Source organism: Scyliorhinus canicula, chromosome 2 (genome assembly GCF_902713615.1).
Source record: "Scyliorhinus canicula chromosome 2, sScyCan1.1, whole genome shotgun sequence".
NCBI classification, from domain to species: domain Eukaryota; kingdom Metazoa; phylum Chordata; class Chondrichthyes; order Carcharhiniformes; family Scyliorhinidae; genus Scyliorhinus; species Scyliorhinus canicula.
The window spans coordinates 234,748,514-234,765,126 of record NC_052147.1 but is presented as its reverse complement, the minus strand read 5'-3'; the positions used below and the strand labels follow the sequence as shown (position 1 = coordinate 234,765,126).

At 50.8% G+C, this 16,613-nt stretch overlaps 1 protein-coding gene across 2 annotated transcripts in view; it reads right to left on the bottom strand.

The window, feature by feature from the left end:
• LOC119962039 (secretin receptor-like) overlaps positions 1-16,613 on the bottom strand; it is a 53,436-nt gene that overhangs the window by 19,529 nt on the left and 17,294 nt on the right. For both annotated transcript variants that reach the window (XR_005459789.1, XM_038789821.1), the window contains exons 5-10: positions 16,019-16,122; positions 15,695-15,792; positions 14,017-14,149; positions 11,915-12,068; positions 11,723-11,783; positions 9,376-9,445 (exon numbers count right to left, since the gene is read on the bottom strand). Coding sequence is in view for 1 of the 2 variants with exons in the window: in XM_038789821.1 (XP_038645749.1) it covers positions 9,376-9,445; positions 11,723-11,783; positions 11,915-12,068; positions 14,017-14,149; positions 15,695-15,792; positions 16,019-16,122 (620 nt within the window). In the remaining variant the exon portion in view is untranslated. The remainder of the gene's footprint in view (positions 1-9,375; positions 9,446-11,722; positions 11,784-11,914; positions 12,069-14,016; positions 14,150-15,694; positions 15,793-16,018; positions 16,123-16,613) is intronic.

The window sequence follows — 16,613 nt, the reverse complement described above, 5'->3', positions numbered from 1 at the left end:
GTAGAGTATTACTTGCCTACTATGTAATATATAGTTGATGTTGATTTCAGTTTGTTACAGTAAATGTCTTAAACGTTAAATCTTACAGTGTGATCCTTCCATCAATTTGGAAATTCAAATCTCTCTTTAAAAGTTATCGGCCTGAGAACTTCCGGTTGCGGCTATGACCAGCTAAGTCGCACGTTTGGCTGCTCCTGCTACAAAGGTGTTTTCGGGCCGATTGGAGGGCCCCAACGGCGCTGTAAGGACAAATCCCGGTGGGGGAAGGCTCCCTGAAGAGAACCAGACCAACTTTATGGTCGGTACCCGGAGTGGGGTGGTAAAGAAAGCAACAGCAGCTCCCAAAAAAAAGCGGGGGAAGAAGACCAAAATGGCGGCCGGTGGCGCACCCGAGGAATGGAGGAAATGGGCGGAGGAGCAGCAGGCCGCTCTCCTGCGCTTCTTTACGGAGCTGAAAATGGAGCTCTTGGAGTCAATGAATGCGACGACCACCAGGCTGATGGGAGCCCAGGCGACCCAAGAGGCGTCGATTCGGGAGCTGCAACAGGAGATGACTGTGAGGGAGGAGGAGGCCACGGTCCTCGTGGGAAAGGTAGAGGTGCACGAGGCACTCCACCTGAAATGGCAGAGCCGTTTTGAGGAGCTGGATACCCGAATGAGGCGGAAGAACCTGAGGATCTTGGGCCTGGCAGAAAGCCTGGAGGGGTCAGACCTCCCGGGATATGTAGCAGAAATGCTGAGCTCCCTGATGGGGGCGGGGGCCGTCCCTTCGCCCCTGGAGCTGGAAGAGGCCTACAGGGTCATGGCTAGGAGGCCAAGAGCAAATGAGCCCCCGAGGGCGGTGCTGGTGCGGTTCCAGCGACTCAGCGACCGTGAGAGAGTGCTGGAGTGGGCCAAGAGGGAAAGGAGCAGCAAGTGGGAGAATTCGACGGTGAGGGTCTACCAGGACTGGAGTGCGGAGGTGGCAAAGCGGCGGGCCCGGTACAACCGGACGAAGGCGGTGCTACATGCAAAACGGATCAGGTTCGGAATGCTGCAGCCAGCGCGCTTGTGGGTCACCTACAGGAACCAACACCACTATTTTGAGTCCCCAGAGGAGGCGTGGGCCTTTGTACAGGAAGAGAAACTGGACTCGAATTAGACCCAGGGGATACTTGGCGGCCGTAGCCGCTCGGGTACTTTCAGCTGAATTCTTTGTTTGGATTTTGAACTCTTCCTGTGGTTTTTCTTCTGATGTTTTTTCCCCCTTTGCCAACTTCCCTTAGTTATTGTTATTGTGGTTATTCATGGTTATTTATGGTTATTTATGCTGTTTGGTAGAGGGCGACTGTTAAGTACATTGTTATTTGTTATTTATCTGTTATTTATAATGTTAAGTTGGGGAGGTGGGACGGGGGGGAGAGCAGATCGGGGATATGGGCTCCTAGGAGGGGTTCTTTACAGGCATGGACGGGGACGGGGGTGGAACTGAAGATGGCGGGGTGGGGTGTGGCAGGGCGAAAGCGCGGGCTTTCCTCTGTTTTCCCGCGCGCGGGGCAGAGGAGGGGGGAGGGGAGGAGTGCGGGGCGTGGCTAGCAATGGCGACCTTTCCCGCGCTGGAGCGGGGCCAGGGAGGAGTGGCAAGGGGGGGGAGGCCCCCCCCCCGAGCCGGGGGGAGTCGGAGTGTGGCAGGAGCAGCCGGGTCAGCGTGAACCAGCTGACTTACGGGAGTACGATGGAGGGTACATCGCGGCTAGGAGGGGTCCTAGCCTGGGGGGGGGGGGGGGGGGGGGGGGAGGGGGGTTAGGGAGGGACACCGGGTTGCTGCTGAAAAGACCAGAAACGGGAAGTGGAGGACTGGAGAGGTGGGGGGAGGGGGACATCGCCATGGGGAGCGGGTCAGAAGGGGAGGGTCGACCCGGGGCGAGCAGGGAACAGGACATGGCTAATCGGCAGGGGAAGGGGGCGGGTCGTCCCGCGACCCGGCTGATCACTTGGAACGTGAGGGGGTTGAATGGGCCGGTCAAGAGATCAAGGGTATTCTCACACCTGAAGGGACTGAAGGCTGATGTAGCAATGTTACAGGAGACCCATTTGAAGGTAGTGGACCAGGTTCGCCTGAGAAGGGGGTGGGTGGGACAGGTGTTCCACTCTGGATTGGACGCAAAGAACCGGGGGGGTGGCGATTCTGGTGGGAAAGAGGGTGTCGTTCGTGGCGGAGGAGGTGGTGGCGGATAAGGAGGGTAGGTATGTGATGGTGAAGGGTAAGCTGCAGGGGGAGAAAGTGGTGATGGTCAACGTATATGCCCCGAACTGGGATGACGCGGGTTTTATGAGGCGCCTATTGGGCCTCATTCCGGGACTGGAGGCAGGGGGCTTGATCATGGGGGGGGACTTTAACACAGTGCTGGACCCCGGGCTAGACAGATCAAGCTCAAGGACCAATAGGAGGCCGGCAGCGGCAGAGGTGCTGAGGGGGTACATGGAGCAGATGGGAGGAGTAGACCCATGGAGGTTTGGTAGGCCGAGGGCGAGGGAGTATTCCTTTTTCTCCCACGTCCATAGAGTGTACTCCAGAATCAATTTCTTCGTGTTGAGCAGGGGGCTGATCCCGAGGGTACGGGAAGCTGAGTACTCGGCCATTGCGATCTCTGATCATGCACCACATTGGGTGGATGTGGAAATGGGGGAGGCGCGGGACCAGCGTCCGCTGTGGCGGCTGGATGTGGGGCTGTTAGCGGACGACGAGGTGTGTAAAAGGGTCCGGAAGAGCATTGAGAGCTATCTGGACTTGAATGACACGGGTGAGGTGCAGGTGGGGATGGTCTGGGAGGCCCTGAAGGCAGTGATCAGGGGAGAGCTGATCTCCATAAGGGCGCACAGAGAAAGAAAGGAGAGGCAGGAGAGGGAGAGGCTGGTGGGGGAGCTATTGGAAGTGGATAGGAGATATGCGGAGGCACCAGAGGAGGGGCTGCTGGGAGAACGGCGCAGCCTGCAGGTCAAGTTCGACCTGCTGACCACCAGGAAGGCAGAGACGCAGTGGAGAAGGGCACAGGGCGCGGTCTATGAGTATGGGGAAAAGGCGAGCAGGATGCTGGCACACCAGCTTCGCAAACGAGATGCGGCTAGGGAGATTGGGGGAGTGAAGGAGAGGGGCGGGAAGGTAGTGCAGAAGGGGCAAGAAGTGAACGGGGTCTTCAGGGATTTTTACAAGGAGTTGTATCGGTCTGAGCCGCCGACGAGGAGAGGGGGAATGGAGGACTTCCTAAACAAATTGAGGTTCCCAAGGGTCCAGGAGGGGCTGGTAGAAGGGCTGGGGGCGCCAATAGGGCTAGAGGAGCTAGTCAAGGGAATAGGTCAGATGCAAGCGGGGAAGGCGCCGGGGCCAGATGGGTTCCCGGTGGAATTCTATAAGAAAAATGTGGACTTGGTGGGACCGGTACTGGTACGAGCCTTTAATGAGGCGCGAGAGGGGGGGGTTCTGCCCCCGACAATGTCGCAGGCTCTGATCTCCCTGATATTGAAGCGGGATAAAGACCCCGTGCAGTGCGGGTCCTACAGGCCTATCTCGCTTCTGAACGTGGATGCCAAGTTGCTGGCAAAGATCCTGGCAGCTAGAATAGAGGATTGTGTGCCAGGGGTAATCCATGAGGACCAGACGGGGTTCGTGAAGGGGCGGCAGCTCAACACGAACGTGCGGAGATTGCTGAATGTAATTATGATGCCGGCAGTGGAGGGGGAGGCTGAGATAGTGGTAGCGCTGGACGCGGAGAAGGCATTCGATAGGGTGGAGTGGGAGTACCTGTGGGAGACGTTGGAACGGTTTGGGTTTGGGGAAGGGTTTATTAAGTGGGTGAAGTTGCTCTACTCGGCCCCGACGGCGAGTGTAGTGACAAACGGGAGGAGGTCGGAGTATTTCGGGCTCCACCGAGGGACCAGGCAGGGATGTCCCCTATCCCCCCTACTTTTCGCACTGGCGATTGAACCGTTGGCGATGGCACTGAGGGGTTCAGGGGGGTGGAGAGGACTGACTAGGGGAGGGGAGGAACATCGAGTATCGCTGTATGCGGATGATCTACTGCTGTACGTGGCAGACCCAGAGGGGGGAATGCCGGAGATAATGGAACTATTAGCAGAGTTTGGGGACTTTTCGGGGTACAAACTAAATTTGGGCAAAAGCGAGGTTTTTGTGATACACCCGGGGGACCAGGGAGAGGGTATTGGGAGACTCCCCTTCAAGCGAGCAGGAAAGAGCTTTAGGTACTTAGGGGTGCAGGTGGCAAGGAACTGGGGGACCCTCCACAAGTTGAACTTTTCCAGGCTGGTGGAACAGATGGAGGAGGAATTTAAGAGGTGGGACATGGTACCGTTGTCGCTGGCGGGGAGGGTGCAGTCAATCAAAATGACGGTCCTCCCAAGGTTCTTGTTTTTATTTCAGTGCTTGCCCATCTTCCTCCCTAGGGCCTTCTTCAAAAAGGTGACGAGTAGCATCATGAGCTACGTGTGGGCGCATGGCACCCCAAGGGTGAGGAGGGTCTTTTTGGAGCGGAGTAGGGACAGTGGAGGGCTGGCACTGCCCAATCTCTCGGGGTACTACTGGGCGGCAAATGTGTCAATGGTGCGCAAGTGGATGATGGAAGGGGAGGGGGCAGCTTGGAAACGAATGGAGAGGGCGTCCTGTGGCAACACAAGCCTGGGGGCCCTAGTAACGGCACCATGGCCGCTCCCCCCCACGAGGTACACCACGAGCCCGGTGGTGGCGGCCACCCTCAAGATATGGGGGCAGTGGAGGCGACATAGGGGGGAAATGGGAGGTCTGTTGGCGGCGCCAATAAGAGGGAACCATAGATTCATCCCGGGGAACATCGACGGGGGATTTCAGAGCTGGTACAGGGTGGGCATACGGCAGCTGAAGGACCTGTTTATAGAGGGGAGGTTTGCGAGCCTGGGAGGGCTGGAGGAGAAGTTTGAGCTCCCCCCGGGAAACATGTTCAGATATTTACAAGTGAAGGCATTTGCTAGGCGGCAGGTGGAGGGGTTTCCCCTGCTCCCCAGTAAGGGGGCGAGTGATAGGGTGCTCTCGGGGGTCTGGGTCGGAGGGGGGAAGATATCAGACATCTACAAGATAATGCAGGAGGCGGAAGAAGCATCAGGGGAGGAGCTGAAAGCCAAGTGGGAAGGGGAGCTGGGAGAGCAGATAGAAGACGGGACGTGGGCGGATGCACTGGAGAAGGTCAACTCTTCCTCCTCATGTGCGAGACTGAGCCTCATTCAATTTAAGGTGCTGCATAGAGCTCACATGACGGGGACAAGGATGAGCCGGTTCTTTGGGGGTGAGGACAGGTGTGTCAGATGTCTGGGAAGCCCAGCGAACCATGTGCATATGTTCTGGGCATGTCCGGTGCTGGAAGGGTTCTGGAAGGGGGTGGCAAGGACGGTGTCGAAGGTGGTGGGGTCCAGGGTCAAACCAGGATGGGGGCTTGCGATCTTTGGGGTCGGGGTAGAACCGGGGGTACAGGAGGCTAGGGAGGCCGGAATACTGGCCTTTGCGTCCCTAGTGGCTCGACGAAGGATATTAATTCAATGGAAGGACGCGAGGCCTCCAAGCGTTGAAACTTGGATTAACGATATGGCTAGCTATATTCAGCTAGAAAGGATCAAATTTGCCCTGAGAGGGTCGGTACAGGGATTCTCCAGGCGGTGGCAACCTTTCCTTGACTTTTTAGATCAGAGATAGACGTTCGGGGTCGTGGCAGCAGCAACCCGGGGGGGGGGGGGGGAGGGGGGGAGGGAGGGAGGGGGGGGAGGGGAGGGGGGGGGGGGGGGGGGGGAGGGGGGGAGGGAGGGAGGGGGGGGAGGGGAGGGGGGGAGGGGAGGGGGGGGCAGCAAGGGTCGTGGGGGGACATGCACGACTGTAACGCGGGCAAGTCTGCTCGCTGCTCATATCTGAAACTGTAGGCTGCCTTGTTTGTTAAGGTTGCCTGGGGGGGGGGGGGGGGGGGGGGGGGGAGGACTGGTGTGCGCGAGAGGGCGGGCGAGGGAGGGACATTTGCCTAGAGGGATTGTGTTGTAAATAATTTAAAAATTAGTAGGGGTAAATGTTTGTATGGAAAAACTCTTTCAATAAAAATTATTTTAAAAAAAAAGTTATCGGCCTAAAGCTCCTGTACAACGCTCCCATGGCGAGTGTACAGACCAACAATACCAACTCCCAATACTTCCAGCTGCACAGGGGCACCAGACAAGGATGCCCACTGTCCCCGCTGCTGTTCGCACTAGCAATTGAACCGCTAGCAATTGCGCTCAGGGCAGCAAAAAATTGGAGGGGGATCCGAAGGGGAGGTAGAGAGCACAGAGTCTCACTCTATGCGGATGATCTGCTCCTCTATATCTCGGACCCACAAAGCAGCATGGACGGAATCATCGCGCTCCTGAAAGAGTTTGGAGCCTTCTCGGGTTACAAACTCAACATGAGCAAAAGTGAGATCTTCCCATTACACCCGCAAGCGGGGGGGGGGGGGGGGGGGGGGGGGTGGGCAGCACTAAAGGGGCTGCCGTTCAAACAAGCCCGACATAAATTCCGCTACCTGGGGATCCAAATAGCCCATGACTGGAAAGGGATCCACAAATGGAACCTCACCAGCCTGACGGAGGAAGTTAAAAAGGACCTGCAAAGATGGAACACACTCCCGCTCTCCCTCGCGGGGAGAGTTCAGACGATCAAAATGAACGTACTGCCCAGGTTCCTCTTCCTGTTTAGATCCATTCCGATCTACATCCCCAAGGCCTTTTTCAAAGCGCTGGACAAACTCATCATGGCGTTCGTATGGGGGGGTAAAAATGCTAGGATCCCAAAGAAGGTCTTACAAAAAACAAAAACCAGGGGAGGGTTAGCCCTCCCGAATCTACAATTCTACCACTGGGCAGCAACAGCCGAGCGAGTAAGGGGATGGATCCAGGAGCCAGAAGCTGAGTGGGTGCGTGCGGAGGAGGCCTCCTGCATGGGAACCTCCCTCCGGGCCCTCGCCACGGCAGCACTCCCATCCCCACCCAAAAAACACTCCAGCAGCCCAGTGGTGACAGCCACCCTCCAATCCTGGAACCAACTGCGGCAGCAACTTGGCCTGACCAAAATGTCGAACAGGGCTCCCATCTGCAACAACCATAGGTTCAAACCAGCACTGACCGACGCCACCTTCAAAAGGTGGAGGCAGGACGGGGGGACACTGACAGTCAGGGACCTATACACGGACGACAGGATCGCAACACTGGACGAACTGACAGAGAAATTTCAGCTAGCTGGGGGGAACGAGCTACGGTACCTGCAGCTCAAAAACTTCCTACGAAAGGAGACAAGGACGTACCCACAACCGCCACGACAGACACTACTGGAAGACCTACTGGACGCAAGTATCCTAGAGAAAGGGAACTGTAGTGACATGTATGACCGACTGGTAGATAGGGACGACACCGTACTGGACGCAACAAGGAGGAAATGGGAGGACGACCTGGGGATGGAGATAGGGTGGGGACTCTGGAGCGAAGCACTGCATAGGGTCAACTCCACCTCCACGTGCGCAAGGCTCAGCCTGACGCAACTAAAAGTGGTACATAGAGCCCACTTAACAAGAACCCGTATGAGTAGGTTCTTCCCGGAGGTGGAAGACAGATGTGAACGGTGCCAAAGAGGCCCGGCCAACCACGCCCACATGTTCTGGTCTTGCCCCAGACTCGTGGAGTACTGGACAGCCTTCTTCGAGGTTATGACCAAAGTGGTGGGAGTGAGGGTGGAGCCATGCCCGATAGTGGCGGTCTTCGGGGTTTCAGAACAGCCAGATCTATTCCTGGGGAGGAGGGCGGACGCCCTTGCCTTTGCCTCCCTGATCGCCCGCCGTAGAATCCTGTTTGGCTGGCGGTCAGCAGCACCGCCCAGAGCTGCGGACTGGCTGTCCGACCTCTCGGAATCTCTCCAAATGGAGGAAAATCAAATTTGCCATCCGAGGGTCGGACGATGGCTTCCACAGAACGTGGGAGCCATTCATGCAACTGTTCCGGGACCTATTTGTGGCCAATGTACAAGAGGAAGAATAGTCGGGGGAAGGTAGTGGGAGGGGGGGGGGGGCTACAGGTTCGTTACGGGGGTTCGATGGCTAGCTAAGGCCCAAAACCAAACTAAATAAACATGTTGAGGGGGGGGGGGGGGGGGGGGGCGCAGTTACTACTACGAAGATGCTTACCTGTAAATATGTATGTTAATTTTTGCGTGTTTGTTTTTTTTTTTGTTTCTCTCTCCTAACAATTTGTAATTTGTTCAATATAAATATGAAAACTGAATAAAAACATTTATAAAAAAAAAAAGTTATCGGCCTCCATGAGAATGTAACAAATTGGACTTGGGTTTTATTTTGTAATCATTGAAAGAATTTCAGAACGTTAAAGAGATATGTAATATTATATAAGCACAATGTTGTTATAAACAAGAACAATTAAATTTGAAGTGCATACAGTCAATTCAGCCTTGTAACTGAAAAAGGTGTAATCTGGGGTCCCACAGCACCATTAGGAGTCATTTTAACCTTTCGAGATGGTTTCAAATGGGTGATAATGGATCCCCATACCTTACACCCCTCTCCTGATTTCCCTTCCATTGATTTCAGTTGGACTATCGGTCAGAGTGTATAACAGATAACCGATTTGTTTTACTCAAATCAGCAAAAGCTATCCCAATTTCATAGAATCATAGAATTTACATGGAGGAGGAGGAGGCCATTTGGCCCATCGAGTCTGCCCTGGCCCTTGGAAAGAGCACCCTACCTAAGCCCACATTTCCACCCTATCGACATAACCCAGTAACCCCATCTAACCTTTTGGACAGGAAGGCCAATTTAACATGGCCACTCCACCTAACCTGCACATCTTGAATGAAATGAAAATCGCTTATTGTCACGAGTAGGCTTCAATGAAGTTACTGTGAAAAGCCCCTAGTCGCCACATTCCGGCGCCTGTCCGGGGAGGTTGGTACGGGAATCGAACCGTGCTGCTGGCCTGCTTGGTCTGCTTTAAAAGCCAGCGATTTAGCTCAGTGAGCTAAACCAGCCCCAGATTTGGACTCTGGGAGAAAACCGGAGCACCCGAACGAAACCCACGCAGACACGGGGCGAACGTGCAAACTCCACACAGACAGTCACCCGAGGCTGGAATTGAACCCGGGACCCTGGAGCTGTGAGGCAGCAGTGCTAACCACTGTGCTACTGTGCCGGCCCATTTTTTTGAGAAATTAATGCATGCACCTCACATTGGCTTGCAAATTGCTGATTGTTTGATGTTTATAGGGTAATTATAAATGGAAATTATTTAAAATATGGCACTTACGCTAATAATTTACCAAATACTTACAAAAATAGATCCAGTTAAAGGTCCTTTGATGATCCACCATATTTGTTGATCTGAATTAACATCCCAGCATCTGTGGATTATACACAAAGAGATGATGAAGCTTTTAAATGGTGCTGTTTCTCAGGCTATTGAAATGTCCCTTCACATCAGTGGGAGCAGAAGATCCCGCTGGCATGGAGGGATTAAAATTCTGGGGCGGGATTCTCCGACCCCCAGCAGGTTGGAGAATCGCCGAGGGGGCGGCATGAATCCCCCCCCCCCCCCCCCCCCCCCCCCCGCGGCCCCACTGCCCAACCGCTGGCTGCCAAATTCTCCAGCGCCAGGGTTTTGGCGGGGGCGGGAATTGCGCCGCGCCAGTCGGCGGCCGCTGGCAGTGCCCTCCCCGGCGATTCTCTGCCCTGCGATGGGCCGAGCGGTCGCCAGTTTTCAGCCAGTCCTGCCAGCGTAAATTACGCAAAGTTCTTACCGGCAGGACCTTGCTCTGCGGGAGGCCTGCGGAGTCCTCAATGGTCGCGGGGGGATCTGGCCCCGGGGCCGGGGGGGATCCCATGGTGGCCTGGCCCACGATCGAGGCCCACCAATCCACGGGCGTGCCTGTGCCGTGGGGGCACTCTTTCGTGCCGGCCGCTGTGAACCTCCGCGATGGCCAGCGTGGAGAAGAAAACCCCTGCGCATGCGCTGGGATCATGCCAGCGGTTCGGAGCATGCGCCAGAACATGCTGGCGCTCCCGTGCATGCGCCAACTTGCGCCGGCCAGGGAAGGGAGGCCCTTCGGCGCCGGTTGGCGCGGCGTCAAACACTCCGGCACCAGCCTAGCCCCCGAAGGTGCGGAGGATTCTGCACCTTTGGGGCGGCCCGACGCCGGAATGGTTCATGCCACTCCATCGCATTGGTATGGTCCGCCCCGTCGGTGAGCGGATAATCCGGCTCCTGTTCTCTGATTCTTAATGACCAAACACGGTCAGTGATTTGAACAAAATATTTGATTAGGCATAGCAGAACTGAATTTACACACGGTACCAAACCTCTTTAATTTGTTGTCAGCCTTTATGATCAACACATGGGTGATCTAAAGCTGAAATAAGGTTCTCATGACTGAAAATTAGAAAATAATTAAATATGCATAGGTATTAAAGAACAACTGTCACAATGCGAGGGAGACAACAAGGGTGATCTAACGGTCACATCCTACCGGAACCGGAGTGAGACGTGGTGGCAGATCCCGAGAGAGGCCTCCCCCGAGGTTCCCGGTGGCTGTTGTGCCGCACGAGATCTAACCAAACAGAATAGTGCTGGGCGGGGGGTCTTCCAGTCAATCGAAGGTGCCCAGGTTGTCAGCCTCTGGGGAGGTTGGCACCCTGACACTGCTGGTGCCACTTGGGTACATTTGCACAACCAGCCTGGCACCCTGGCAGTACCACCTGGGCACCCTGGAAATGCCACCTGAGTGCCAGCCTTGCACTGCCAAGGTGCCTGGGTGGCACTGCCAAGCTGGAAAGGCCACCGTCAGGATGCCAGACTGGTAGTGCCAAGGTGCCAAGCTGGCATTTTGCCCGAACTGGGCATTGGGCCCGGGTTGCCCAGCCCGTATAAGGTGGAGTGCAGTTGGGGGGGGGGGGGGGGGGGGGAGAACGAAGACCCCCCCAACAGGTCAGTTGGGAGATTGGGGACTCCGGGGGCTCCTCACTCACGGAGAGTTCCTAACTGCAAGATATAGCGCTTAGTACGGCCTTGGGGGAGGTGGGGTCCCCGGGCACTAATAAAAAAAACAGTGCCGTTGCAGCACCAGGATGATCCTGCTAATCCCGCCCAGAATTTCCACCCAACATTGAGTTTCACAAAGAGCATGGTAAACCTTTCAGTAAGTTTTTTTTCTACTTAACAGCAATGTAGCGTGGCCAATCAACCTAATTTACATCTTTGGATTGTGGGTGTGAAACCCATGCAGACACGGGGGGGATGTGCAAATTCCACACGGACAGTGACCCGGGGCTGTCAGCGCCATAGACAGCAGTGCTAACCACTGCGCCACTGTGCTGCCCCTCTCAGTAAGTCTTAATGGCATGTCAGAAGACAATTTCTCACCCATTCAATGCACTGGTAGTTTTAAATTACTGTAGACTTTTCTGTCATTAGTGTGCATTTTTATATTTATATTTGAGAATGCTGTAGTACATTTGAAACTTTTACTCCTCTCCATCTATGATATTTTTGTTGCTAATATCCAACACTAAAAATTATACCATCTGTGTTTGTAAGTAATAATGAACTCTTGACCTGAAAAGTTCCTTTGCTGCATCAAGTGTTCTTCATTCCAAACTTGATTTATGACGGAAGCATGACTTACCCAATGTTCTCATATATCTGTCTTGCAATTGACCAGAGTGTAATAAATACTGCCGGTGCACCTGAAGGTGGAAAATGTGAGAGAGAAAATCAGGTTATTTGCTACAGGAAGACAGAATTACACTCACCAAAATGAATAGTTTAGAATTGTACAACCATGTTTGCGATTTGTTAATCTTTAAGTGAAACTTACCCCACCCAAGAACAATGTACCTCCAGAAGTATTTGTGCTCTGAAAAGACAGTCACCACCAGAGCTGTGTGCAGGTACGATGCTTCTACAAGCAGCCAACTGAAATTTGCCATATTACAGTATTGGAAAAAAACAATAACAACTTTGCATTCAACCTGGATAACAAGGTAAACAGAAAACACAATAGATCACAGGTCAGGACTTTACTTTCCTCACTACAGCAACAAGTAACTGACTGTTTGTATATTCATGCTTTACTGATTTGATTTAGATTTATTGTCACATGTACCGAGCTGCAGTGAAAAGTATTGTTCTGCGTACTGTGCAGACAGATCATTCCATACATGTAAAACATAGGACAGTTGATAGACTGTAAATGATATGCATTTACATTTTTACTTTTTATTTAGCTTATGTTTAGATGTAAAACTAGAAGGAATTGACAGTACATATTGTGAGAAATGCTGGTCCATTTTGGGAGCCAACCAACTATCTGGTGTCCAGATGCACTGTAGTGAAGTGATGAGAGATCATCAGCAGAATATAGTTTATTGCAACTTGTAGTTTTCACCAGGTGTAGCTTTATTTCAATCAGTATGAAGGTATGTCCTTATTTGCAATATTATGGGTTCTTTCAGATCAAGATCCAGATATGGAAGCCCATATGTCCTCACATTTCCATCATTCCATGAACTTAGATGCTGATATCTTGTACATGGCCATGGCCTGAAGTTTTAGATTGGCGGTTGTCCTTCTTACCTGCAGACAGGACTTCTGCCCCTCACTTGGAAGAGAGCTGCCGGCCAGTCAGAGTGTGTCGGGGAAAGGCTGGGTGGGGGGGGGGGGCGGGTGAGATCCAGCAGCCACTGGACCTTAAGGGTCCACGGGGCCTGCAGTCAAAAGTGGGCTTTCCAGAACCCCCTTCCCACCTGAGGTCTGGTTCTGGTCTTTTTCAGACTTCCCCCTCATCAGGTAAATAATCCCAACAGCCTAAAAATTGAGGCTGGATGGGGAACAGCCCTTTAAGGTCTTCAAGTGGGGCAAAGGCAGGCTTCCCATTTGAGGCCTTGCCATGCCAGCGTAACATTACTGTGTGGTCGGGGCGGACGGGAACCTGAACGGTAAATGACATGCCGCACATTCCTTCCAGCCCTGGAACCTTTTACAGGCTTTCAACTGGGGGGACACAATGCAATATTTGGGGCAAGCCGGTTTCCACTCATTTTCCTCTGCTGGCCAGCCTCTCCCAATTGTTTTGTATCAGCATTCTGCCCGAACGAAATTCCAGGCCACACAGACTAATATTAAAATAAAAACAGAAAATGCTGGAAATACTCAGCAGGTCTGACAGCAGCTGTGGAGAGAGAAGTTAATATTTTGGGTCCGTATGAATCTTCTTCAGAGCTGAATAGAGGTTGAAATGTGACGTAATTGATGCTGTTTAAGAGAGGGGTTGGATAAGGTGGAGCAGAATAAGAGGTTCGGGATAGCTTAGAGGTAAGGAGAGATTAAATGACAAAGATATCAAGGACCAAAGTCAGAGAGTGGTAAGGATAGTGTTAAGAAGGGTAGGATTTTCCAGTCGCGCCAGCGACAGGGATTGTTGCGGGTAGGATGGGAAAATTTGGAGAGCACCTCCAGATTTTCCCATCTTGCCTACAATGATGCCAGCCAATTGCAAAGTATTTACTTTTCATGTGACTCTCTTGGTGTCGAAGGCTACATTGGTTTATCATCAACAAATACCTTCGGTAAGAGTTAAACTGGTCATTGGTTGTCTCCATTTCACTAACTCTTTCCTTCGAAAAGTGTGAACAATTCTCTGTACAAATGTCTGTTGCTGTTTTACTCTGACCCTACGAATAATTATCAACCGTTTCACTAAAATTAGCAAATACAAAATTGTCATCAATGCGTTTCACAGATTTTCACCAAACAATGCGTATTGTCCAAAATTCCATTGCTTCGTTAATTAATCAATGATTAAGCAGTGCAATGGAAACTTTTAGTGCCTTCTATCACATGGATGATTTAAGACAACTTCAAGTTTTAGAATGATCTCGACAAATAATTATTACTTTTGTTATGCAATTAAATAATTACCGATTGAGAATCGCAGTGCTGGGAATCCTCACTGGAAAACAGTACACTGTCTTTTATAAAGATTGAAATTGCACGAAGGATGTACGACACAAACAAATGCATGTGAATATAATTCCTGGTACAGTGCAGCTTCCTAGAAAATATGCAACATGTTTTGGTTATATTAGTAATACATTTAAACAATTCAAACTTATTTATGCTCCTACATATATCTTAAATTAACATTAGATCTCACAAAGCATTGTGAATGCCCAATATTGGGGACTGGGCAGTAGGAAGGGGGAGAGTTAAACTTGATTTATAAGTTATGTGCCTTCTGGCATGAAAAAAAAACCTGATTCTCAGGGAAGCCAAAGGAATGATGGGCAAGGGATGGGCAAGGGGTCTTTGGATCCAAAGAGTGCAGGGAAGGACGAGACAAGAGGTAAGGCTGGATAACATTAGGATGATGTGGGTGAGCTTGTCAGAGTACATACGGAGTTGGTAAGTAAACCTTTTAAACATTTTTATCAAATCCATGTCTTTTTTTTTTGTTTTTTGGCCTGACTATAGAGGCAATCGGTGTGAAAGACTATTGTCAGGGCAGGTTTCTGGTTTTGATTATGTAAAATAATTGGTTCATGTTGATCATGTGAGCCTACCTTCTTTGGTCAGTATACATGTTCATTTTTTATTTACAGTTCCACATGTTATAAGAATGGTCTTGTTGGCAAACTAGTAACTAGGGCCCCAGCCATTTTTTCACCATGCAGGCTTGAGGCTGAAAGAGGGTAAATCAAAAGCAGCCTGTGAGATGGTGGCTACCCTGATCAGACCATTTTGTGCAAATTCATGGAGGTCGTCCTTTTCGGCCCGGAAAAGTGCCTGGTATATCTCAGACTACCCAAAAAGGGCAAGGTATTTCAATAATTTGAGTAACAGGTGAAATTAGCTGTTTCACGCAGCAACTATGCAGTTGCAACACAAGTGGTAATCACTGCTGCCGTCAAGCCAAATAGACGTCCTGCCTATCACACAAATGGGCAAAGTGGTAAATTAATTTCAGAGCCAGTGTGATACTATGTAGGCCACAAGCCCCAAAGACTGGCAAATTATATCAAACATCAGGTCCAGCCGTTGTTCGTAATGCGCAAGGTGTAGACCATACCCAACCAGCTCATGCTTGCAAATCTTGAAGCTATGATTGGACAACATTTGCTAAATAATCCTCTATATGCTAAAAATTATGCTGACAATCAATTTAAGATTGTCAGTTGGGCTCACGTTTGTGTTTGCTGGAAGCTACATATATTAATACACAGGACTCTATGCTTCGCAGACAGAAAGAACATGCATACACATTGCACCTCTTTCAGCTGGACAAAATAAGGGAGAACCATTTTATGACTCATTCCTCAGGGCAATACCTTGACTACTCATGGTCAAACTGCCTGGTTTCAAACAGTGCTTGACAGTTAACTGTGAGTCACTTGGTGCATTTTCCAAAACAACGCCTTTGTCAATAAAAGTCTATGTGCCAACCAATCAGCACTTCTCACACACTATAAACCAATGTTTCCCGTCCTTATTGGTATTCCTATGTAGTGTCCTGATGAGTTCAAGATGAAAGACTTCAACATGTCTCTTTTTCAGCAATCCAAACTTTTATTAATTCCAATTCTGTTGAAGTTGCACTCACCGAAATGAGCCAAGGATTGCTACAGCTATGGACAGAGATATGAAGGATGTGCTGTGTCCCACTGTGTATATGATCATCATATTCATGTAGAATGGTACCTTTGTAAAAATACAAATAAATAACATTTTAAAAAATATATTCAACTATATCCACCATGTTTTATATAATTTAGTTGCCTACATCATTAATATCATTGCAAATGCAGAATGGAAGATTAGAGTCCATTAGTTGAGCCAAAGTAGCAGTCACAAAGTGTTCATTGTAGCATTTTGATTGAGATGCTGAGCATGTTCACTCTGCACATTTGTGACACTACATACATACCTTGACAAGGTCTGTAGAATAATTTGTATCATATCCACAAGCTGTTTTGTATCCAGGGAACATTTCAGACCAGCCCTCGTTTGTGCAGTTTCGGTAAATGAAACCTGACAAAAATAATAAATAGATCTTGATCAGGCTATTAGGAGTTTAAAAAATGGCATTGGAAATACAAACTGCTGTCGATAACCCATCATCGTTCAATTGTGTGCATTCCGTTGGAGAATAACATGCAAGAAAAGAGGGAGGAAAACTGTTCTTAAAGTCTTGAGTATTAGCCTCCAAATGTGTCTACTCACCATTAGACGACTCCAGCTGCTTCAAGTTGAGCTGCTGTCTTTAAAGTTGCAAACTTACGGTTTAGCACAGGAGCTGGTTTAGCACAGGGCTAAATCGCTGCTTTTAAAGCAGACCAAGGCAGGCCAGCAGCACGGTTCAATTTCCGTACTAGCCTCCCCGAACAGGTGCCGGAATGTGGCGACTAGGGGCTTTTCACAGTAACTTCATTTGAAGCCTACTTCTGACAATAAGCGGTTTTCATTTTCATTACAAGATTTCACTCTGCAACAGGCAGATTCCTCCACAAGTTGTGAACCTC